Raw genomic sequence first — 25,692 nt, 5'->3', positions numbered from 1 at the left:
ACATGCTTAGGCTATTTACCGTTTTCTAAAGCACCGTATTGATTTATTATTTTAGAATGTGTCTTTCTTCCATTCAAGCAGCCATTTCTATTAATTTCAGTGTAATGTAAAATTAGCAACTTGATGCAACTCGTAGAGAGTGAACAAAGTGTCTGTCTTTATAGTTGTCAGTGTTCTGTCACTGTTTCATGACGTTTTTTCAGATCACTGTGGTGGAATACCTCATTCAAGCAACTCTCCACATTTTCTCAAGTCCTCCAGTCTGCAAGCTGATTTTCACAGTCTGCTGAAATGAATGGAAACAAAACGGAAAGTAGGAACTACCTACTCAAATATCTAAACTACTTTGCTATGATTTTGGGCAGCAGTAATGTAAAGTATATGGGATTTGTTTTAAATGGGTTAAAGCATGCCATAACACTGGTGTGGTTCTTGCAGACCTTGGCTCCTGTTTGCCAGTTTTCATATGTATGTGTCCATATGCCCATGCCTCTTTGTAATAATATAGGACAATGCTGTGAATAAGAGTGCAGAAGTATACTTATGGATTTTATGGATTTTGGGCAGCTCTATAAACTCACTCAGTACTCACATGTTAAGCAGTTTGAACTGACCCAGTACTTGTATTGTGTGTTTTGTGTGTTATGTTAACACAGTTATATCTGACTGCTGGCTGGATGGAACTGGTTCCCATGACCTCTGTGTTTGTGTGTGTGGGTTGGTGTGTGCGAGCCTGTGTGGATGTACTGTGTAGTTTCAGGTCTGTGTTGTTTGTAATGTCACAATATCTCCATTGTTGTCATTCTAAGTATGTGGTTGTACTTTGAGCAGCTCAGGCTGCTGAGACACACATCTGTCTAGTGCTCTGACAAATTATTACCATTACTTGCTGCCTGACATTGACCTTGATAACACTATCTTTTTAATATAGCATTTCTGAGGCTGATATTGATCTTTGAGAGATTGAAGCATTTGATGACAGTATATCTGCTTATAGAATAGTTCTAACATAAACAGATAACAGGAAGATTTTTATTTGATTAAAAAAATCTGGTTAAAGAATTGTGATCAAAATGTGAAGTATATTTGTTACAGTGTAAAAATGAACTTGTCAGTGCTCTCTGGTGGACAAACTGAATAAAATGTATTACACACACACACACACACACACACACACACACACACACACACACACACACACACACACACACACACACACATAAGCGCTAAAAGCCTGGGTTTCCTATTTTTCCAGGGAGAAGGGAGCAGATTTTGTGGAGAATTCTCTGGAAATACTGGGTTCTCAATTCTTGGTAATAAAACCTATTCTTGACTAATTTTGTACTAGAACCACAGAGATGAAATTGATATCAATATTCTCACAACTATAAGTTTGACAGCAAAGAAGTGTATTTTTCAAAATGTCAGATGTTCCTTGAGCTATGTGCACTGAACCTTTCATTACTTCAGAGTTAGTGTCCTGCAGGACAACCTTGACCCTCACCTTGCTGCTGTTTATTGAGCTAGAATGACCGGCTCCCTGTACATCAGGTCTCACTTCAGAAGCTGTCAGGCCGGTTCAGCCTCAACGAGACGTTTAGAGCCAGCTCAGTCTGTGCACATTCAGACAGAATTTGGACTGTGGGCAGTGGGTTTTATTGTTCTCAGAGTTGCTCTGTGCCTGCAGCTGCATTTCCACTTCAAAGCTCTCATGCCTCATTAGATGTGTGTGTATCCTGACCTACTCCCTGTTTATAGAACTGGACATTAGCATACCACACACACACAGGCTGTCCAGGGTGAAACCATGTTGAAACCAGTAAATAGACAGTGATTGATGTTGGTCTTTTATGGCCTTAATGAGGATGTGTGCTCCTACAACTTCTACAGTTATTTTTATATGCACCATCTCTGCCTGTCTCTGCTGGGCCAGGTCTGTGTGGGTGTATTTTAGAATGTACATGATCAATACTCTGCTGTTACTGCTGCTCTTGTACACCTTAACATCTAGTCTGTATGGACAGTGAACTGCTAGGGCTTGGGTTTTGGCAATATTGCAATGTTTGGTCCTCATCACTTGTATTAAGAAAAAAAAAAGGAATTTCCAAGAAATAGGAGTTTTAAGACGTACAATAGAAACAATTTGGATTATAACATGCTGGCTATTGAAGTGCATCCTCCTGTTAGTAATTAAAGCCCGACTGGATTTTTGAGGGTGAGACCAATTATGAGTGTGCTATATCATACTGCTATAATTTTTAATATGATAAAAAAAGTCATATCGTGATAATGGCAACTTTCTGACTTGACGTCGTACCGTTACGCACAGCAACAACAAGCATGGCTGAAAGCTAAAGTAACATTGCTACCGGCCCCACGGTGGAGGAGTTGGTTCCAAAAAGGGGAGCGACTTCAGTAGTGGAAATGGTTTGGTTACAAAAGATCGAGCAGTCTATGTGTTTCCCACACACGTGTTTCCTTTACTTGGGTATATAATATATGTATATAGTCTTCACATTCATACGCTGATGGCAGATGCTAACTGCTCATCAGTTCAAGGAAACTAACCAATCAGGCACACACCAAGGCACAAACTGTTGTTATCAAGTAGCTTGTTCTTCTCACTATGTCTCACTCGGTACAAGATTCAGTTAAAAATATCAAATCTAGGTTTGCAGATGAAATAGAATCATTTGAAATGAAACTCTTATTGGATAGAGATAGTCTCACATTGAAGAGTGCCATTTTAATTGTATTTGTGCATTTGTCTGAATCTTTTAATAGATTATTAATATTTCTGTGTGAGATATGCGCGTTTCGGTTGACTGACCTACGCCTTATGATTACAGGAATATCAAAACTATGTGAAACAGCGCTGGGAGGAGACGGCTTTGTACGCCGGTGGGTGGAGCTAGTGAGCGAGATGGAGAATGTCAGTGGCAGTGAGGAAGAGTTCCGTTCAGTGGCCAGTGGTGTGTCCAAAAGGAGCTCCAGCAGCATTTGACCATCTGTGACTGTTAAGAGTGCAGGACAGTGACAGTAACACAACCAAGTGTTCTCCACTGAATGGTCAGTACTGTGAGAGAAAATCGTTTTAACAGCATTAAAAACAAGAGTGTACGTGTATTGATGTTTTACAGGCTATGCATTGCTGTTATTGATGTCTATTGTTAATAAATGTAGGGCATTGTTGTATGAGGGTTGCATAAGTGTGGAGACAACCAACCGGAAAACTGGAGGAAATGTGTTTGTGTGTGTGTGTGTGTGTCAGCTTGAGGAAATCAGTTGGAGCTTTAAAGCCTCAGTCTACAGAACTGGCGGCACATGTAGTACCATGATTCATCCAGTGATTTCTCTCGTGCTAGCCACCAGCGCTGCTTCGTTCTTGTTGATCACAGCTGATCGGTGTGTAGAAGGCTAATCATCTTACACCGGCTCAAGCATTAAGCAGCTGCAACACTGAATGTTTAAACTTCAGTAACTTTCAAAGTTTTCAAACTTGTAGTTATTTTCCTACATGTGGGCTTTCATGACACCTACTACAGTACCTATAAGCCTTTCCTATCAATCATGTCATATGAACAGCTCTTAAAGAACCATACCGCTGCTTTTGCACATGTTAGCCCGTTGGGTACAAGTTATGTACATATATTATTTATTTACTGTGGACCATTTTCCAAAGCATACAGTAGGTATAATCATGTTACTGTTGCGACCATGTCACAAGACTAAACAATGATATTAAACAATTCTGCATTACATTCAATAACATTTTAAACATTCAGTACTAGAGCTTTTTAAAGGATTTGTTTCCACAATATCTTTGCATAGCATCTACAGCTGAAACACTTGGGTATGGTCAGGGAACGGTCGTGGTTACAGTTACAAAGGCAACGTTAACTGCCAGATGACGACACACATCAAGAAATAATGGTAACTAAATGTTGAATATGACTCTTAAGGAAATAAATATAGTTAGGAGTAGGTCCTCACAAGTATGGTATAACAAATGTGTGTGTTTGAGTAAGTGAGAGAGTGAGAGAGTGAGGGAGGCAGAGGAACAGAGGGAGGGCAGGCGGAGCGCTCTGCTGGGCGCTTCTCCAGCCCGTCTCTGCCTTTGAACCTGTGGATCCCGCTCCTACCTGGCCATGTCATCCGGCCTGCGCAGGAAGTGGAGGAGCGCGATGCGAGCGCTCAGGACTCTCCGTGGGATGGGAGCAGCAGGAGGTGGAGGAGGCGCTGTGAGTCTGTCTGTGAGTTATTTTTAGTCTCCCCTCCCTCCCGGGGCTAGGCTAATCTGCCGCTGCACAGGCTTATCCAGATTGGAGGTAGGACACCGAGGCAGGAAGGTTAAGCGCTCGCTCCTGTTGGAAAACCTACTTTGGTTGTGATGCTCTCTAAACTACCCAAACTGAGCCAGAACATGCTGAAGCAGGATTTTGCTAGTCAGGGCTGTGGGTTTGACTGGGCAGGGGGACCGTGGCTGCTCTGCTCACCGGAGCACTGAGGAAGCTCCTCTGCTTGCCATGAGTCTGGAGTGGCTGCCAACTGGCTGCTGCGCCAGCTACCCCAGCGGGCATCAGTGCAGGCAGGCTGAGACGGGCAAGATTGGGGCCTCAGATGGCTGCAGGGAAGGGGGAAGCAGCGGTGACGGTGGGGGGGTCAGGATCCAGCTGAGGGGGCTGAACACTGAACAGCTGAGAGGCAGCCTGGTGGTCCTCTACGCACCTGCTGGGAACTCCTGTCTGCTCAGATTGGTGGGGCATGCATGGCTGGATGGATGGATAGTAGAGAGCAGAGTGTGCTGACGTGCTGTGTTATATCCTCAGGGTGTCTGCTGCTCTCATACTGAATTGAATGCATTCGTTTTGATTTGTTAAATGTAAAAGACATAAAGGTTAAATATAGTTGTATGGCTGGCATATGCATAGTTTCAGATGTTGATGTTGTCTTTTAAGGCTTTTTCTGGAATTGATCCTAAACTCAGTGCACACTAGAAATAATAAGATTAAAATGTGACCGATTACTCTCACTAGGCAACGTTATGCTGATTTCTTTCATATATATATATATATATATATATATATTTGTGATGCTCACTGCTATTAATGCTTTGTTTAAATATGTAATATTCATATTTATTGCTTGATGGTGAATCAGTTTAAATATCTAGGGGTTGCTAGTGTGTGTGTGTGTGTGTGTGTGTATATGTGTGTGTGTGTGTGTGTGTGTGTGTGTAAAGATACTGCACAGGCCACAGCACCTTGAGATGACAATGCACAGCTTTCTTGTATTATTCCTTTAATTTTTGTCTCTGTTCTTTTAGATTGTATATTGCTTTGTGTATTTTGTTGCACCTCCAACTGCTGAACTTCATTTTAGATAATAAAGTTAAATTTTATTAGATTTGGTCTAAAACTGTGCAAAACCCCCTTGTGAGTTTTATCAAACAGAGAAGTCGAAAAATGGTGTATTTATCAGTGAAACAGCTCATCTCTGAAAAAGTCAAGTCAACTTCTTCGGTGTAATTAGCACGCATTACTCATTGCAGATCATTTTTTCATGTTAATGTCATTGATGTATTTAGGTGATTGTAATTTTCCACTAAAATGACAAGAACATACATTTCTTTTCACCTCACCTCTTTGACTTCATCACACTAGTATACAGTTTTGTAAATTTGCCTCTAGAATGAATCTAATTAGTTGAAAAAAGAGAGAAGCAGTGAAGCAGAGGGGACACAGTGTGATGTTCAGTGACGCTTACAGAAATTGGTGGCATTTAACTGTGTGGTTAGACAGCAGAGAGGGGGAGCTGTGTGTTAGTGTGTGTTTGTGTCTGTGGAAGAGGAAGAAATACGTGGATTTGTAAATATATGTTGTTTCTCGTATAGCCCGTTCTAACGAGAAGGTAGATTGGGTTGGGTGCTGTGTTGCTCCTACTGGGCGTGTGTGGAGTATTGTGCTTATGGACACTGTCCTCCCATGAAGAACTGCATCAGTCATTTCAGCAATTGCCCCAGAACAACATATTTACATTCAAGTGACAAAGACCTCTAGTGGCCGTAGTAATTATGACGGGACGGTAATATAGAGCAACAAAGTCCAAATGGGGAGGAGGTCAGGCTGGATGGATGGCTCACCAAAACACCGGACTTTAACACCTGGGACAGCTGTTCGTTTCCGTTTCTCACCGACAGTCAGTGTTTTTTTTTAAGCACGACCACACGGTGCATAACCTTCGCCACATGTCTTATGGTAACCGTGACGACGAAGGTCTCTTAACCTTAACAAAGTAGTAAGATAGACAGATTTTATTCTTCCCCAAAGGGGAAATTTGTTTCCACAGGGTGTGCATTATGTGAGCCTCCAGAACAAAGACACATTTACTTACAACAACATGGCACAAATAAACATAAATACATTTGTACAGAAAATGTGATTAGCGAGCTATGGAATTTAGCACCGCTATGGCAGAGGGTGAGTAATTGCGTTGTGACATCATTAACTGATTTATTTTTCAGTGGTGATGAAGAGTCTTCGAAGGTACGGACGAATGGGCATGGACAAACCATGTTTTTAGTCGTTTTTAAATGGGGAAGACTTGTTGGCGTGTGACAGCCACGTTCAAGTGGCAAACAGATCTCTTAACCCTAAATAGGAGAACCTCGACATAGGATCCCCAGACTGAGTTGTCAAAATAAAATGCGTTTTTGCAGTTGTAAGTGGTAGGAATACATTCATCAACCAAACAGCATGTTGGCTGGAGTAGGGTGGAGCGAATCCTAGACCTTTTGGTTGGGAGGCAGCTGTTCTGAACTCCGAGCCACAGGGTCAGCCAGGACAGTTCCCTCGTTTCCTGAGGAAGAGTCAAGTTCTGACACCTGCGTGAGCGGGATAGCTTTGTTAAAGCAGAAATCTGTGACAAGAGAAGTGGAAAGTTCAGATAAATTAATTGCTTAAAAAGTATAACTTGCAGCTCTTACATTTCTAAACTGTGAGTTTCAGCATGATGATGTATTATTATATGTATACACGTGTTTTAATTAAGGGAGGAAGTATTTCAGCCTTCTGTTTCAATGACAATTGACAATGACAATACCAAAGCATGGTATTAAAATGTCATTACTTGGCGCTTTAGGCAAAAAAAAAAAAAGACATTAAAGTTTGTGCTGGCCACACTGTGTGATGATGAGTGTGTTAGTTGGAGGAAGCTGCAGGTGGATAGAAGTGTGGCCAGTGTGTGAACATCAGCTGGAGTAAGGAGACAGCCACACCTGCCCAGATGCAGATGCTGCGATCTTGACAAAAGGATATTACTCTGACTGACTCTGTGGACACAGTTTGTCAAATATTCCATCCAGAAAAGTTTAATCAGAGTGTGGGACCTCCAGCTATCAGTCAGAAAATGTCTCCATGTATCTCAGTAAAACCACATTGTCTACTGGGTGTCTCTGCTGTTCAGCTTGAGGGGAGATCTGTTCTAACTCACACATGAATACCATGGTGAGCAGTATTACAGAAGTAACATGTGAATTCTGTTGGAGGGTGGGGGGTTTTCCTGAGAGACTTGAACATTTTTTTCCTGAGAAGCTGTAATAATAATAATAATAATAATAATAATAATAATAATAATAATAATTAATTATTATTATTATAACTAATTATGAATCTTTAATGTACAATATTAACTAGAGCTGCAACCATTAGTGGATTAGTTAGTTGAATCACAGCAGTGTGGCATTACTTGGAGGGAGGGAGGGAGGGAGAGAGAGAGAGAGAGAGAGAGGGATGAGGGCAGATGTCTGCCAGAATAGTTGTCCAATTATAATTACACACCAGCCAGGCAGAGAGACAGAGGACAACATGCAGGCTGCTGTGCGGCTGTTATTGACATGATACTGACTGTTCTTTCACAGAGGTCAGTTCCCACTCCCACACACGCCCTGTTCCTCTGGTGTGTGTGTGTGTGTGTGTTAATCTGGGTTAGTCTCCGTTCCCCTTGTATGTCCTCAGCCCCCAGCGATCTATATGTTCCAACTGCACACAGGTTTGTCTAATGTGTATTTCTGCACAATGCAAAGACCACGTAGATTTTTTTTTTAAAATAGTAGAATAGTAATTGTAGTGTTAATATTAATAAATTAGTAATAATATGAATGACAGCTATAGGAAAAATAATGTCAGTATTAGTAACAGAGCCAATAACAACAACTGTAGTAGCAGTTGTCGAGCAGGAACACGGGGGCAGCAGTTGGCCCACAACCACAGATCCAGACTCTGCAGCTCCGGAGGCAGAAATACCTGCTGAACAGAAGGAGAGAGGAGAGAGACGAGAAGAACAGAACTACGGGAGAGAGAAGATGTCGAGTTAGTAACATGCGTGATGGGATAAAAATGCATACAGATGGAGAGGGAAAGAAGGAGAGAGGAAAGAGGTGCATCATGGGCAGTCTAGGCCTATAGCAGCATAACGAAGGGATGGTTCAGGACTCACCCAAGCCAGCCCTAACTATAAGCTTTATCAAAGAGGAAAGTCTTAAGCCTACTCTTAAATGTGAAGATGGTGTCTGCCTCCCGAACCCAAACTGGGACCTGATTCCACAGGAGAGGAGCTTGATAACTGAAGGCTTTGGCTCCCATTCTACTTTTGGAGACTCTAGGAACCACAAGTAACCCTGCATCCTGGGAGCGCAGTGTTCTAGTCGGATATTATGGTATTATGAGCTCTTTAAGATACGATGGTGGCTGACCATTAAGAGCTTTGTAGGTGAGGAGAAGGATTTTAAATTCTATTCTGGATTTTACAGGGAGCCAGTGCAGAGTAGCTAATATGGGAGAGATATGATCTGTTTTCCTAGTTCTTGTGCCGCAGCATTCTGGATCAACTGGAGAGTCTTAAGGGACTTATTCTGGCAGCCTGATAATAAGGAATTGCAGTAGTCCAGCCTAGAAGTAACAAATGCATGCACAAAATTTTCGGCATCATTTTGAGACAGGATGTGCCTGATTTTTGCAATATTACATAGGTGAAAAAAGGCAGTCGAATCCTGTATATCCTGTAATCCTACATGTATATGTAGTTGTGTTGAGGATTCTTTTTATGCAGGTTGTTGGCAATGCATAGCTTTGTCTCATTGGTGCACTTGATCATGTAACAATTACACATGATAATTCATTTTCCCATAGATAATGTTGAAATTTCTGTTGTACTAATACAGTCAATGAGGGACTGTTTTAAAAAGTCAAAGGTACAACACTGTGTACCAGGATGGATGATATGGTTAAAATCCTCTATCAGGGCATGTGCCATTTTAAATCACAATATCAATAATATATATATTGACATAGTAAGGTTTCTGGAAAATCTATCAAGAATTTGTTTATGGATAAAATAACCAGACAGGAATGTCTCTTTTTGGTTAATCCAGCAAATGAAATACCAGAGAAATCAAGTACATTGATGAGACGGCGTAGTCCCTCATTCGTCCAGGAGTGTTCTATCGTAGAAAAGGTTTCAGTCGTAGTCATCTGGACACTGTTTTCAGAATCAAGACGTTTCGGCTCCCATCCGGAAGTCATTCTCAATTGTGAAAAAATTGGACGGGAACTGGAAATAAGAGGAATCTAGGAAAGGACCAGCACAACAGGAGATCAGGGACTGAACAAAGGGAGACATGTATCAACAGAAACAATTGGATCAAAAACTTATCAGACCGCATCCTGACACAGGCGGAAAAAGATGTGCTCACCAAAGGGCTCAACTTTTCAGTTACATCCAACCACATCCCTACAGTGGACTACATCACAGCCACAGAAACAGCCATTAGGAAGAACAACATGACTGAAGCAGAGGCTGCAGACCTGAGGCTACGTGTCACTGCAACATTAAAGAGTGCCAAACCACCTCCTTCCAACATTACATCCGAAGAGAGGAGGGCACTCTCAGCACTGCAGAAGGATCACAGCATAAACATTCTACCAGCAGACAAGGGTCGCAGCACTGTGATTCTGAACACAGCCGATTATGAAACCAAGGTCGACAACCTTCTTGAAGACACAACCACATATCAAAAACTTAAAAGAGATCCAACCAATGGCTACAAGAAGAAGGTTATAGACTGTCTACAGAAGCTTGAGAAGGAGGAGGTGATAGACAGGCCTCTGTACTACAGACTATACCCTGGGGAAGCCATTCCCTGCATCTATGGCCTTCCCAAAATTCACAAAGAGAATGTTCCACTCAGACCCATCGTGTGCAGCACAGATTCCATCACATACAACATAGCCAAACATTTGACTACAATCTTGGCTCCGTTGGTGGGGAACACAGTACATCATGTGGAAAACACACAGAAATTTGTGGACAAAGTGAAACATCTCCAGTTGGACCCAGATGACGTTATGGTTTCTTATGATGTAGTGTCCTTGTTCACTTGCATCCCAACCTCAGAAGCAGTGACAGCGGTGATGAGAAGACTGCAGGAGGACTCCACCTTGCAGCAAAGGACCAAGCTTACACCTGAACACATATGTAAACTATTAGACATCTGTCTCAACACAACCTACTTCCAATTCCGGGGACACTTCTACAGACAGATTCACGGCTGTGCTATGGGCTCTCCGGTCTCTCCCATTGTGGCCAACCTGTACATGGAACAGTTTGAGGAGAAGGCATTATCCTCGTTTCCGGGCACACCACCAAGTCATTGGTACCATTACGTGGATGACACCTTTGTGAAAATCAAGAAACAAGACTTGGAAGCGTTCTCAGAGCATATCAATACGGTGGACCCCAACATCAAGTTCACGTGTGAGGATGCAAAAGAGAACCGCTTGGCCTTTCTTGATTGTTCTACTCTCAGAGGAGAGGACGGAAAGCTCCAGATAGAAGTGTACAGGAAACCAACACATACGGATCAATACCTGCTCTTTGACTCACACCATCCACTACAGCACAAGCTGGGTGTAATCCGGACATTACAACACAGAGCCAAAGAAGTGCCCACAGGCTCAGAGGGTAAGAAGAAAGAGGAAAGGCATGTCCAGAATGCACTCTCAGCCTGTGGTTATCCTACTTGGGCTATCAACAAAGTTAAAAGAGCCAAAAAACAGGACAAAAGTGTAACAGAACCGAGAAGGAACGGTGTCTCCATTCCTTATGTATCTGGACTGTCTGAAAAACTACAAAGGATCTTTAGACAGCACGATGTTCCTGTCTTCTTTAAACCAGGCAACACTTTAAGACAGAAACTCGTTCACCCTAAGGACAAGTTACCCACACAGAAACAGAGCAATGTTGTCTACTCCATTCAGTGCAGTGAGGAAAACTGCAAAGAATCAGCACAGACGACACGCTAACTCAGGATTATTTGCATTTGCACTCGTGCATTTGCATTTAAAAGCTACAAACCACACATTTGAAGACAGCAAGGTGAAGATTCTTAGTAGAGAGAAGAGTTGGTTTGAACGGGGCGTCAAGGAAGCCATTTTTGTGAAGAAAGAGAACCCCTCTTTGAACAGAAATGGTGGTCTGAGATTTAATCTGCCCAAAGTCTATCAGAGTGTATTATCACCTTGGTCACGCCAATCACATGCTAATCAGGCACTTAACAGTGATGAAGTAGATGCAACCAGAGAACAATAGGCCTGATTACTGATCACTGGGCCATCTTGAAACTATTAGGTCAGTTTCAGGTGAAACTAGCTATTAACAGATACTCAGGCAGATTCCCTCCTGAGGGCAGGGCTTATGTAACTCAGATTAGCTTAAATTTCCAGTTCCCGTCCAATTTTTTCACAATTGAGAATGACTTCCGGATGGGAGCCGAAACGTCTTGATTCTGAAAACAGTGTCCAGATGACTACGACTGAAACCTTTTCTACCAAGTACATTGATGCAAAAAAGCATATAGAAATCCAATATTGGGCACTTCTGCTCAATGATTTGCAACATTTCCCACTATACTCTAATTTTTCCAGAGTTATTAAAGGGATGGATACCAGTGTATAAGGTATGGCAGAATCTCTGGTGGTAAACTCATTTATTTATAAATTTAAAAAAACATTTCTAAAATGAGTCATATCACCCATGTACTGTGTACATAACAATGTATGGAGAGAAGTCAGCTGTGAGTTTATTGGATGAATCTTTGCAATATCTTTGAATTGTTTTTACTTAATTTATTTACTTTCTTCACAGAAGCCTTTTGCTGCTGACTTCACTTTGTAGCTGGTGTTGAAAGTCAGTGTTTGCTAACCCTGCTGTGTCTGTGTTCTCTGCAGAGCTCAGGAATGGAAGAGATGGTCTGGGAGCAGTACACGGTCACTCTGCAGCGGGTGAGTTCATTCACTAACTGTGTTGTTAAAACAAGAGACATCCACCTATCTATTCATTTACCTGAGGCATCTGCATTTATCAATCCCCCAACATGTGACAACGTAAACATGAAGTATAACTACTTGTTAAAAAGCAGGAGAACATAAGAGTGACTGATATGCTGCATACATTTTATGGCGTTTGCTGTTTCAGCAACACTGTGCCATCCTTAGTGCTTAAAAGTATATATAAATAGAAACAACTTGAATAAGTATTAAGTAATATATTTAACCCTAACAATGAATCTTAAAGGGAGACCCTGTTTCTTTTGTGAACACTGGCCCTGTGTGCATTTAATTCTGCTGATATGTGAGCGGCGAAGGGTAACACACTATTCTTATGGGAGAGAAACACTATTCAGGGGAACAAACGTCTTCAAGTGAAGTGAAAAGACTTAACTTTTCCTTCTGCTGTTGTCACATCCCTTGTCGTGCATATGGCTGGTCTGACAGCTGTTGTGTGCTAAAATGTAACGTTATGTTAGCACCTAAAATTACATTTGGCACCCTCGCCCACTGTCTGAGTGATTAGCAACATTAAGAGTCCCAGTCTCAGTTTGCAGGAGTGACAACTCAAACCATGGCAACAGGCAGTTAGTCATCATATGAATATGTCCCACTAACGTTAAGACCCACACCATCTTCACGCACTGCGGAAAGTCTGATGGCTGCCATATGTAACTTAGCTGTGTTGATAACAAACTAAGTTACATATTGGCGAGCTAACGAGCGGCCATAATTCGCTGAAGGGTTGATAAATGAATGAAAGCAATTGGGATGCATCTGGCAATATGTGTGCAGTTACTATTAGTGGTAATATTATGATACAAACAAACCCGGTCATGTTAGACTTAGAGGTAGTTTGTGTATCTTAGTGTTACTTGTTACTTCTGCTAAATAGAACTAACTAACGTTAGTTTACTCTGTAATGATGGGATACAGAATCACAGCCACAAACCGTAATGAAAGAAAAACGTAATCCCCACACGAAAACGGCCACTTCAACATAGTAGGCTAACCAATGCGTAGCAGACGCCATCTCCGAGTCGCTTCCTAAACCCAGCTGTTATTTCGTGTTATTGGACCAAAGGTTATTTATTCTTGTCTCACTCCGCTGTTTCACTTTCGTTTTTGGCCTGCTGACCCTCTGCCAATCTTACTCTTTTCTACTTGTACTACATGTAACGCTCATTGCTCCAGTGGATGGTGGCTGTTGCATTTCCACCGACATGTTTGTTGTAGTCACCTTCCTTATTGTTTGTTTTATGTTTTGTGGTGGCTGGCAAACAATGAAGTGACCCACTACCGCCACCCTCTACTGCGGAGTGTGTCTTTGGTGTCAGAACTTCTGTTTACATTTTGCTGCTGTTGGAACACAGCTATGAAGAAATACTGTCAGGCGGCACATTTGAAGAGTGGTCATACCCAAGCACTTTAGAAAAAACGGGAGTTAGGGTGGGTGTGGTACATTGCACACTTTTCCCACTGATTCTCCTTGTGCTTGAGTTTATAGGGTTAGGGAAATGATGATTGGAATGATATCAGAAACCAGGAATGCCTACAGTATTATCACCATTAATCTTTGAACTTTCTATAGAATCTCTAGCAATCTCAATATAGAAAACAGCTGCAAATCAGACATTAAAGGCAGATTACAGCATCATAAAATCACTTTATACACAGATCATTTTATGCGCCCCATTATCCCAACCATCCACCACCTCCCTACGACTGTGCAGTACAAGGACGTAACACTTCATGTTCTGGCAAAGAAACATTGCCAGTGAGCATAATTCCAGCAGCAAGCATGTTTCCTCCAAAACCTACTAAGTTAAACCATTTAATGGTTTATACAGGTAATCTTAAGGAGACAGGGACAAAATCATCCTAGCTGGATAGAAATAACTAAGGAGATTTCTATCCAGTTTTTCACCAAAACCAATAAATATCATCACAGTTTCAAAAACCAAACAGTCAGCACCTCCGACTGCCTGGTGGAAAGTAAATGACCCCAGTTTGGTCCAGTGTTATTGTGAGTCACGTTCTGTCTGAATGTACTGTATTTACTAATTGCTATATTTTTCTGTAGGACGCTAAGATGGGTTTTGGCATCGCTGTGTCTGGTGGGCGTGACAACCCCAACGTGGAGAACGGTGAGACGTCAATCATCGTGTCAGACGTGCTACAGCGAGGACCAGCAGATGGATTACTCTTGTAAGTCTGTCAAACAGTGACCAAAATCCTCCTCAATGGAAAATGCTTCAATGGACTGAGTTGCCTGCTAGTGACCTTTACTACTAGTCACATGTCTGTATAACATACAGCTGAGTTAGCTAGCACAGTTCTTTGGTCTACAAAATAACTTGTTAAGAAGGCCTCAAGAACACAAAAATGGCTATAAATGTACTCCAAACAGACAGCTTGTACTGCGTGAGCTAATTGTTTTATGGTAAAACAATTGTACAGAAGGTCCAAAGTACAATACTTACCTCATTATGCCCTGACAACCTGACAAGCCATGAGTCAATCTAGGGCAAAGAATTTGTTTCTGCAGTCAAGTTTAGTGGAATTACAACTAATTGGCAGCAGGACTGTTGAAACATTTTTAGTGTTGTCTTTATGATTTTTATTTTGTTCTCACAATTGTCTTATATTATTTGTGTATGTATTTTTTTTATCCAGTGAGAATGATCGTGTCATTCAGGTCAACTCCATCTCCATGGACAACGTGCCTCATTCCTTTGCTGTGCAGTCCCTCCGTAAATGTGGCAAAGTGGCCAAAATAGTGAGTATGAACCACATGCACGGAAGAGTGTCTATGTGAAGAGTTAAGGCAGTGTTTGTGGATGCTCACAGCTCTGATACCAATAAGTGCCACACTGTTAAAAGGCAAGAAAGGTAAAACATGATGGTTCCACAGGGGGGACCTTTGTTGGGACAGGAACCATTTGCAATAGAACCTTTACGTCAAGTCACACTCATAAATGTACAATTTCAGTCAATGTTGTTAAGCATTAAGCATCAGAATGTTTCAACCAGTCTGATGGATCGTCCTAAATATCAGGGAGCATCTGTGTACAGCACTCCCTCCATCGCTGCCTACAGGGAAAGCTCTCATGGGCTTTTGCTGTGTAGATAAAATCTCGCTGTTATCCTCTGCATGGTGGTCAGTGGTGGTGGGTATTTAGAGAGAGACAAATTCTTCTGTCAACAATTGTTCATTTTGTTATTGCACATTTGTAATTTGTAAATGTCTCACCAGCAAGTGGCAAGGTGGCCCTTACTTTTATATATTGCGTTTTCAAAGAAAAATAGGTAATTAACATTTAAATCATTGTATTAATAACCCTGTTAAATAATCAATATGCCATTGCTGAGATTGGGGACATGACAGCTCACTGTGTCCTGTTACCATAGTAACTCAACATGCCATAAATAAATATTCACTATGAAGGGGTGCTGTGGTTTGTTTGTTTTAGAATGAACAACTGCTGGTTTTCTCACCCAGCACCTCAGAGATGTGGGATTTGATTTCCAGTACCGGTACCAGCCTGCGTTCCAGTGAACACAGTTGGCCGTGTGAAAGCCATCAGAGTTCTCGTTGGAACCCCAAGAAACCCTTAAAAAGCTACTGTAGAGTAAGCTTTTCTCCAATGATAGCTGAGCTTCGGTTTTAACACACAAAAAAGGGAATATTATTAATTTCCTGCCACATACGGAGGGAGTGTAACATTCCAAGACCTGAAGCAATTTTATTTCTTTCACAAGATTGTTGTGATGTGAGCTTGGCTGCTGTGTGTCACTAAAACCAGGGAATTACTCTACTACTTCAGGGGCCAGTATACTTCTTCTTGTGCTCGTCGGATGGTTGAATAGCTTTGGAAACCCCCTCCGCCCACACCTTTCTGACGTTGGATTGGAGGGGCTGTGTCGGAGCGTAAATGTAACTTCCTGAACCCGACGATCCGACTTTCTCACCCACTTAACGCTGTGATTGGTCAGCTGTGTGGAGGTGAGAAAGGAGCCAGGGTTCTCTCAGATCTGTTTTTTAATTATTTCTTTCATTTCTCTCACTTTTCATGTGAACAACTGAGTGCAACACAATGAATGACTTCTAGAAGAGATTATCTGAAAATGTGCTCTGGTAATATTTTAATGACGCCCACACACACACACACACACAGTGCCAAATCAGGGTGATAATGATCCATATCTGTGGGTTTAGGTGTTGCACACACATCACACATCTGTGTGTGTGTGTGTGTGTGTGTGTGTGTGTGTGTGTGTGTGTGTGTGTGTTACAGTGGACTGACACTCATCACAGCTGTTTTGTACTGCTGAGGCACTGTACAGGAACAGATAGTGTGTGTGTTAGTGTGACAGAGAGAGAAAGAAAACAAGGTGACACGCACTTTGTTTTGCTTGCATAGTTTGTTCACTGAGGCGAAAACACAACGGTTAATCACTGCACTTTGATAACATCGTCAGAGTCATGATGGACAGTTTTAAAAAAGGATCAAAAGTGACATCACTTGAGGACATTTATCAGACTTCACTCAGCTCCCTCTGAGACACTGAAGGCTTTATACTACTTTTTCACATAGAACTCCCCAACACCTGGAAGCACCTGCTGGCTGATGTGTAAAATTGGTGGAGTTGTCCTTTAAGTTGAGTTTTACTGCTTCTACTTTAAAATGCATGATTTAGATACACATCAAAATAAAACTTTTAAAGCCATTAAGGCAGAGTCTGTAAGACTTAAGTAATTGTTAAGCAGTTGATCTGCTTTTCATAGACACTTATGAGCAGTGCCACACAGCTTCTTTTAGTTTATACAGTGAGATAGTTTGGAGTATAGCTGACTTTACTTCAGATCTCCAAAGCCAATTTCCTCTGGACAATCAAGTCTTTCAGCAGAATCATTACAGGGAGTTTATGTATCATGTAAGGGACCAGATTGTTGCTTTTCTCGTAACAGCAATGGCATTGTTGCGCACATGTATATGTACTCAGATCTGACTAACTGAGGGCAACATTTTTAGTCAAATAATTTACAATATGTAAGTCAACATTCAGTACACATTTTTAGATGTAGCCCTAACTGCTCTGATAATTCTTAGGAGGTTAAGTCTCTCCTTAAATGAAAATTCAACATAATTTGTCATTTAAAGTGTAGGATGCTGTACAATAAATGAAGTATGCTGTATAATGTAAAATTTGACATACTGTATAGTAAATAACAATGTGGTGGGATGCACATTAATATATGGTGTGAACTTTCCTCTCAGCTCATTAAACTGTCTGCAGATTTTAAAGGGTTAACAAGAACAAGAGTGCCTTATGTGATTTGCCATTATTGGAACTTAAACCAGGTCCAATTGCTGCTGAGAGAAATATTGTTACATTCTAAATACATTTTAAAAATTTTAAATGATAGGGTACATTTCAGATCTTGCAGGGTGAGCCAGCACTGGAGAGGACTTTCACTTTTAACCTCTACCAAGCACTAGTTACAGCACTGTACGACACACTAAAAGAACTGACCGCACCGCTCCGTCCTGGATTTGGTCGGGCCAGTCACAGCCGTTTATCTTATATGGGTTGGGTTTGAAACGATGACTGACTGAGGAGTGTTACTGGTCCAGATTTGAAGTCACATGTTTCTCTACTCTGATTGGTTGATACAGCACAAGGCACCAGGCTCACAAAACTCAGATCAAACTGTCAAACAAGGCGGTGCTGATCAAATATGAATGGTAACTGGACTGTAATGGTAAATGGACTGTATTTGTATAGCGCCGTTCTAGTCTTCCGACCACTCAAAGCGCTTCACACTATATATCACATTCACCCCATTCATCCACTGATGCTAACTGCTCATCAGTTCAAGGAAACTAATTAGTCATTCAGCAATTTCACTTCGACATTTGGGCTGGGGGAAGCCAGGATCAAACCAACAACCTTCCGATTGGTGGACGACCTGCTCTATCACCAAGCCACAGCCACCCCTAAATCCAGATTCTATTACTGCATTGCCTATTTCCCACCTCAGATGTTTTCAGAAACACATTTTAGTGTACTGTTTAGCTGTAATTTGAGAAAGTTTGTGACCAGGCCGCCATTTTTTTTATGCTTGAAAATGGACCAAGCACTGCTACAACTTGCATGTGTCACTCAGCATGTTTCATTGCTCTGATTGGTTGTAGGTCTTTCCAATTGTGTCCAGAGGTGCTCGTTAACACCCCTTGGAAATCGAAAATGAACTGAGAGGTTCCAGACACAATTATTAATATGCATTTGTGAATTATGACGATGCCAAGCTATCGCTACATGCTATCTAGAAAGGAACTTGTGTACCAGCCAACAGTGGACCCCTGTCATTCCATACATACAAGTATGGACCTTTTTTCTGTAATGTGAATCAACAAATAAAATGCATTCCTATAAATATAGATTAAGGATAGAAGTACACTGAAAATTTTATTGAAATCCTGTGCTTGTGAAAACTTGTCAAGGGAATTTTTGGGGACTGAACCATTTCAAAGGTCCAGTAAAAGTCTGATAATAAATCTGTTTTAGCGATTAATTGAAAATGAAAAGAAATGCATACTTCACCATTCCACACAGCCAACAAACACACAGAATATGGATTCCCATAAGACAAAATTAAGATGCGTGCCCTAGTGTAACTATTATATATATTATATTGTATAGAATAATAATAATAATTGAATTGAAGCCTAGATAAAGTAGATTTTGTTGCAAATACTGCAGTCCTTGATATTAGTGCATGCAGCCAAGTTACTTCTGCAGGTAAAACATTACTTCTCAATTAATGTGGCCATTATTATTTTTGTAATATTTCTATCACAGAGAAATGTTTAAATATTGATAACATTTGAGTTAAATAATACATTTTTGAAAGAAACAAAGAAAGTCTTTGCCGTAAACAAACCCTCATTGGGTGAAAGACTGACTTTGAATACGGGCGCGTCTAGAAATTACGCTAGAGGGGTACTTACGGCGTCATATGTTGAGGTGGAGGAACACTGACCAAGCTTCAGTATTTAATGACTTGGGAGTGAGAACGGATTGGATCAACTAGAAATCATTTATATTTTAAATAAAAGAAAGAATGCAGAAGTGCACAACAGATACAATCATGAACTGATGGTGTCCAAGCAAGTAGCTCACAAGAAAAAAAAGTCGGTCATTTGTGACACTGTTTTTTTCCAGTTTGTTTATTAGTTTTCACATTTAAAGAAACATTATGTAAACACACACACATAAAATCAAGTATAATAAGATAATAAGGTGACCCCATAAAAAACAAACAAACAAAAAAACAAAAACAATAATAGACAAGGTGTTCTAATTCCAAATAAAGTCAGAGATAATCTTATTGAGATGCAAACAAAAGGTTTGTTGATAAAGATTGGTATAGTTTGGAACAAGTATAAGAATTTGGGCAAAGTGTTCATTTTAATTAGATTAACTCTGCCTACTAATGAGAGAGGAAGCATAAACCATTTGTTGAAGGCCACTTTAGTGCACTCCAAAAGAGTAAAAAAAGAGAAAAATTCAGCTTAAAGAGGTCAGAGATCTTTCGAGCTACAACTACACTCAGGTAAATAATGTTGTCAGTGATCACCTTAAAAAGATAGGAATTAAAGGAGAATGATTGTGCAGAGTTGACAGGAAAAAGCTCACTCTTTGAAACATTGATCTTATACACAGAAAATTTGCTAAAGTGACCTAGTACAGTCATAAGGTGGGGTGAAGTATTCTGGGGATGGTTATATACAACAATAAATTGTCAGCATGTAACGATAACTTCTATTCCCTTCCCCCTCTTGATATGCTACGAATCTCAGGAGAGGAACGTAGTGAGATTGCTAGAGGCTCGATGGCTATCGCAAATAGAAGGGGGGAGATCAGGCATCCTTGCCTCATGCTGCGTTGTAGCAGGAAATACTGGGAATTAATATTATTGGTGCGCACTGAAGATGTTGGGGACATATATAGCAATTTTACCCATGATATGAATTTTGGACTAAATCCAAATCTCTCTAGACTCTGAAAGAGGTAGCCCCACTCAACTCTATCAAACGCCTTTTAAGCATCTAGAGAGATAATTGCCTTGGGTAATGAATATGATATTGAATATGTGTGAGTGAATGGGTGAATGAGCGAAAAAAAACAACCTAACGCGGTTTGGATAAAAGCACTATATAAATGTAGCTATTTACCATTTTATGTGAAGCCTGAATGCAATGTGAATTAAATATTCAATAAATCAGTAAATCAGCTCGTAGTAATGGCAAAATGTTGTTTTAATGTTTAGTCTAAAGTTTAACTTTGTACGATGTAAAATTAATCAGGTATGAACTCAGGGAATTAAGCTTGTGTCAATCGTGTAACCATACTGCCATCTAGTGACCATGTATAATTAGATCCCTACAACTATGTTTAACATTATAGCGTTAAGAGTGATACTTGTTGTAGTGCACGATTTAAGGACCCAAAAGCAGAACACAGCTGGATAGTTTTAACAGTCTTTATTGTAACACTTTATTGTAGTGTTTATTTTTAGTGTTTAAAGAGTCATGGTGGAAGTCAGATTTGTGGTTTTGCACGAAAACTCTGCTCTGGTTAAAACAAAGAAAGAAGGAAGAGTCCTGATTGGCAGTAACAACCGTTACCACGCCCACAACACGCGTCTGTACCCTTAGGGGATAAAAAAAAGAAAAAAAAATTCTTAATAATAATTCTTAATAATAATATTCTTAATCTGAAAACCTTATCATAGATTATTTTAAATTAATTAGTACTTAAAAGCACCGTCATATCCTATCATAGTAATCATATCCTCTCTTTCACCATTTCCCAATTCATTGCACAGTTATCTTATCATCCTGACACAGGCGGAAAAAGATGTGCTCTCCAAAGGGCTGAACTTTTCAGTTACATCCAACCACATCCCTACAGTAGACTACATCACAGCCACAGAGACAGCCATTAGAAAGAACAAGATGACAGAAGCAGAGGCTGCAGACCTGAGACTACGTGTCACAGCAACACTAAAGAGTGCCAAACCGCCTCCTTCCAACATTACATCCGAAGAGAGGAGGGCACTCTCAGCACTGCAGAAGGATCACAGCATAAACATTCTACCAGCAGACAAGGGTCGCAGCACTGTGATTCTGAACACAGCCGATTATGAAACCAAGGTCAACAACCTTCTTGAAGACACAACCACATATCAAAAACTTAAAAGAGATCCAACCAATGGCTACAAGAAGAAGGTTATAGACTGTCTACAGAAGCTTGAGAAGGAGGAGGTGATAGACAGGCCTCTGTACTACAGACTATACCCTGGGGAAGCCATTCCCTGCATCTATGGCCTTCCCAAAATTCACAAAGAGAATGTTCCACTCAGACCCATCGTGTGCAGCACAGATTCCATCACATACAACATAGCCAAACATTTGACTACAATCTTGGCTCCGTTGGTGGGGAACACAGTACATCATGTGGAAAACACACAGAAATTTGTGGACAAAGTGGACCCAGTTGGACCCAGATGACGTTATGGTTTCTTATGATGTAGTGTCCTTGTTCACTTGCATCCCAACCTCAGAAGCAGTGACAGCGGTGATGAGAAGACTGCAGGAGGACTCCACCTTGCAGCAAAGGACCAAGCTTACACCTGAACACATATGCAAACTATTAGACATCTGTCTCAACACAACCTACTTCCAATTCCGGGGACACTTCTACAGACAGATTCACGGCTGTGCTATGGGCTCTCCGATCTCTCCCCTCGTGGCCGACCTGTACATGGAACAGTTTGAGAAGAAGGCATTATCCTCGTGCACATTATCCTCGTGCACACCACCAAGTCATTGGTACCGCTATGTGGATGACACCTTTGTGAAAATCAAGAAACAAGACTTGGAAGTGTTCTCAGAGCATATCAATACTGTGGACCCCAACATCAAGTTCACGCGAGAGGACGCCAAAGAGAACCGCTTGGCCTTTCTTGATTGTTCTACACTCAGAGGAGAGGACGGAAAGCTCCAAATAGAAGTGTACAGGAAACCAACACATACGGATCAATACTTGCTCTTTGACTCACACCATCCATTACAGCACAAGCTGGGTGTAATCCGGACATTACAACATAGAGCCCAAGAAGTGCCCACCAGCTCAGAGGGTAAGAAGAAAGAGGAAAGGCATGTCCAGAATGCACTCTCAGCCTGTGGTTATCCTACTTGGGATATCAACAAAGTTAAAAGAGCCAAAAAACAGGACAAAAGCGTAACAGAACCAAGAAGGAACGGTGTCTCCATTCCTTATGTATCTGGACTGTCTGAAAAACTACAAAGGATCTTTAGACAGCACGATGTTCCTGTTTTCTTTAAACCAGGCAACACTTTAAGACAGAAACTCGTTCACCCTAAGGACAAGTTGCCCACACAGAAACAGAGCAATGTAGTCTACTCCATTCAGTGCAGTGAGGAAAACTGCAAAGAACGGTACATAGGTGAGACCAAACAGCCACTTCACAAAAGACTTTATCAACACAGATGACACGCTAACTCAGGATTACAGAGCGCCGTGCATTTGCATCTAAAAGCTACAAAAGTGGTGAAGATTCTAAGTAGAGAGAAGAGTTGGTTTGAAAGGGGTGTCAAGGAAGTCATTTGTGAAAAAAGAGAACCCCTCTTTGAACAGAAATGGTGGTCTGAGATTCAGTCTGCCCAAAGTCTATCACAGTGTATTAACACCTTGGTCACGCCAATCACATGCTAATCAGGTACTTAACAGTGATGAGATAGGTGCAGCCAGAAAACAATAGGTCTGATTACTGGGCCATCTTGGAAAAAATTAGGTCAGTTTCAGGTGAAACTAGCTATTAACAGATACTCAGGTAGATTCCTTCCTGAGGGCGGGGCTTAAGTAACACAGAGTAGCTTAAATTTCTGAGTTCCCGTCCAATTTTTTCACAATTGAGAATGACTTCCGGATGGGAGCCGAAACGTCTTGATTCTGAAAACAGTGTCCAGATGACTACGACTGAAACCTTTTCTACGATATCTTAATGTGGTTATTAATTTCCTCTGAGGAGACGGTGCTATAAAACGAGTGCAAATTTAAATAAAGTAGTAATATCTGCTACAAGATGTCTGCCTTCTCTCAAATATAATGGGACTACATGACACTCTGCATTTTAAAACGCTGTTTAAAAACAAAAACGTAGTAGTGGTGATGTAGCCTAAGGGTTGGCCTACTTGCTGGAGTAGTAAACTAGATTTCATTATGTAGGATTCTACTGATTGTTTTCCAGTTATTAATCAGACCCCATGTGTTTCCAGGGAAACAGAGAGAACACTAGCAAAAAGTTTTTTTATTTTGAGAGCGATTTACCCCACAATATGAATACATTTTGATTATAGCGTTTATTGTGTTGGTAACCATCTTATAATCGCAATATTACACTCGAGGGTGAGCTCAAGGGCCTAGCTATGCAAGCCAATAATGACGTTAAAGTACACCCTCTGCTGTAATAGCGCTTAATTGATATTTGGTTTCCTGAGATCTGGCCTTCTTTTGGAAGATCATTATTTTGGATTTTTTAAGTTGACTGCCAGGGCCCAGTTCTGACAGTATTGCTCCGGGAAGTCCAGGTGCTGCTGTAGTCCTTGTGTAGTTGTGAGGGTGACAGCAGCACCAGGTCATCAGCATAGAGCAGGAATTCAACTTCCTTATTGTTACGTGTTAGGCCAGGGGCTCCAGAGTGCTCCAGCAGCACTGCTGGGTCATTGATGTAGATGTTCAGCAGAGTTGGAGACAAGCTGTTGCCCTGAAAGACGCCTCTCCCTTGAGTGAAGAGATCTGTATTTCTGTTGCCAATTTTTACTGCACATTTATTACTGACATACATTGACTTAATTATGTCATAAAGTTTACCCCCTACACCAATTTGGAGAATTTTATAATATAATGCCCCTTACCAAATAGAATCAAAAGCCTTTTTAAAGGCAATAAAACATGCAAAGATTTTACCCTTGTTTTTTTGGTGTATGCGATGATTAAAGTGTAAACGCGGTCATTAGTGTGGTGATTTGGTAAAAATCATTTACCCTTTACTCAGGACATTGTGTTCCATAAGGAAGGCCAGCATCTGTCAATTTTTGTTGAATTTGTTTCTGTTCATGGTTGAGATGGTCTCTCTCTCTCTCTCTCTCTCTCACGGCAGCGGCAGATGGCCGGCCACCATTGACTCTGGTTCTGTCCAAGGTTTCTGCCCTCTTAAAGGAAGTTTTTCCTTGCCACTGTCGCCAAATGCTTGCTCATGGTGGGATTTGTTGGGTCTGTTTTGTTGTATTCAGAGAGTCTCAAAACAAGGAGTTGTCTTATATTTATTCCGATAAGCTATATACAATTTGTGGCTGTGTGTCTGGTATGTTTTAAGCGATGCGTATGCAAGGTTTCTGCCTTCTGGTTAAGTTTTTCCTTTCCACTGTCGCCAAGTGCTTGTTCATGGTGGGAATTGTTGGGTCTCTGTAATTAATATTATAAAGAGTACGGTCTAGACCTGCTCTATAGGAAAAGTGCAATGAGATAACTTCTGTTATGAATTGGCGCTATATAAATAAAATTGAATTGAATTGAAATAAAATTGAGATTGTTAGGTGAAATTTGCTCATATTTTTTCAAAATGATCTTTCTAAATGTTACAATTTTATAGGGCCAGGTTGTCTTTTTTGTTGTTTAAGTTGTTCCATCTCTCCCAGAACTGATTTTGATCAATGGACTCCTCAGTTTCTCTTCTCTTCTGATCTTGATGTTGTTTTGTTGGATTTCTTTATGGAGATTTTCAAAAATTCGCCATAATTGGGCGACTCAAGGGGGGGAGTGTAGGCCGCACACATGTATAGATCATCATCACATTTGGCATTATTTTATTTTTATTTTTAACTTAAGATGTTTTGTTGTTGTTTTAGATGAGATGAAAAGTCCTCTTTATACCACACAATAACCACACCTGAATCTTTACCGTGACGTGTGTGTTTCTGTTTGAGGGATGGTAGTATTATCTCTCTATAGTTTGAGGGACAGTGGATGTCTGTGTCCTCTCAACACCATGTTTCTAATAATATGACAATATCTTGACTTTTAATGCTAGAGATGAATTCTGGGTCTGTGCTCTTTCTCTCTATCTGCTGCAGCTTAACTGTTCCCTCGCTCTCTCAATTTTTAATTCAATTCAGTATGCTTTATTGGCATGAGTGTAACAAAGACAATATTG

At 40.9% G+C, this 25,692-nt stretch overlaps 1 protein-coding gene across 2 annotated transcripts in view; it reads left to right on the top strand.

Moving 5' to 3' along the window:
* Positions 1-25,692, top strand: part of LOC122876891 (tight junction protein ZO-2-like) — a 113,304-nt gene that overhangs the window by 16,584 nt on the left and 71,028 nt on the right. The window contains exons 2-5 of one of the 2 annotated variants that reach the window (XM_044197791.1): positions 2,850-3,069; positions 12,285-12,338; positions 14,467-14,591; positions 15,060-15,162. In XM_044197791.1, the coding sequence (XP_044053726.1) occupies positions 3,067-3,069; positions 12,285-12,338; positions 14,467-14,591; positions 15,060-15,162 (285 nt within the window). In that variant the 5' untranslated portion in view covers positions 2,850-3,066. The remainder of the gene's footprint in view (positions 1-2,849; positions 3,070-12,284; positions 12,339-14,466; positions 14,592-15,059; positions 15,163-25,692) is intronic. The other variant, XM_044197790.1, reaches the window with a different exon arrangement.

Source organism: Siniperca chuatsi, linkage group LG5 (genome assembly GCF_020085105.1).
Source record: "Siniperca chuatsi isolate FFG_IHB_CAS linkage group LG5, ASM2008510v1, whole genome shotgun sequence".
Lineage (NCBI taxonomy): Eukaryota > Metazoa > Chordata > Actinopteri > Centrarchiformes > Sinipercidae > Siniperca > Siniperca chuatsi.
Note: the sequence above shows the minus strand (reverse complement) of the source record. Positions and strands in the feature narration are given on the sequence as shown.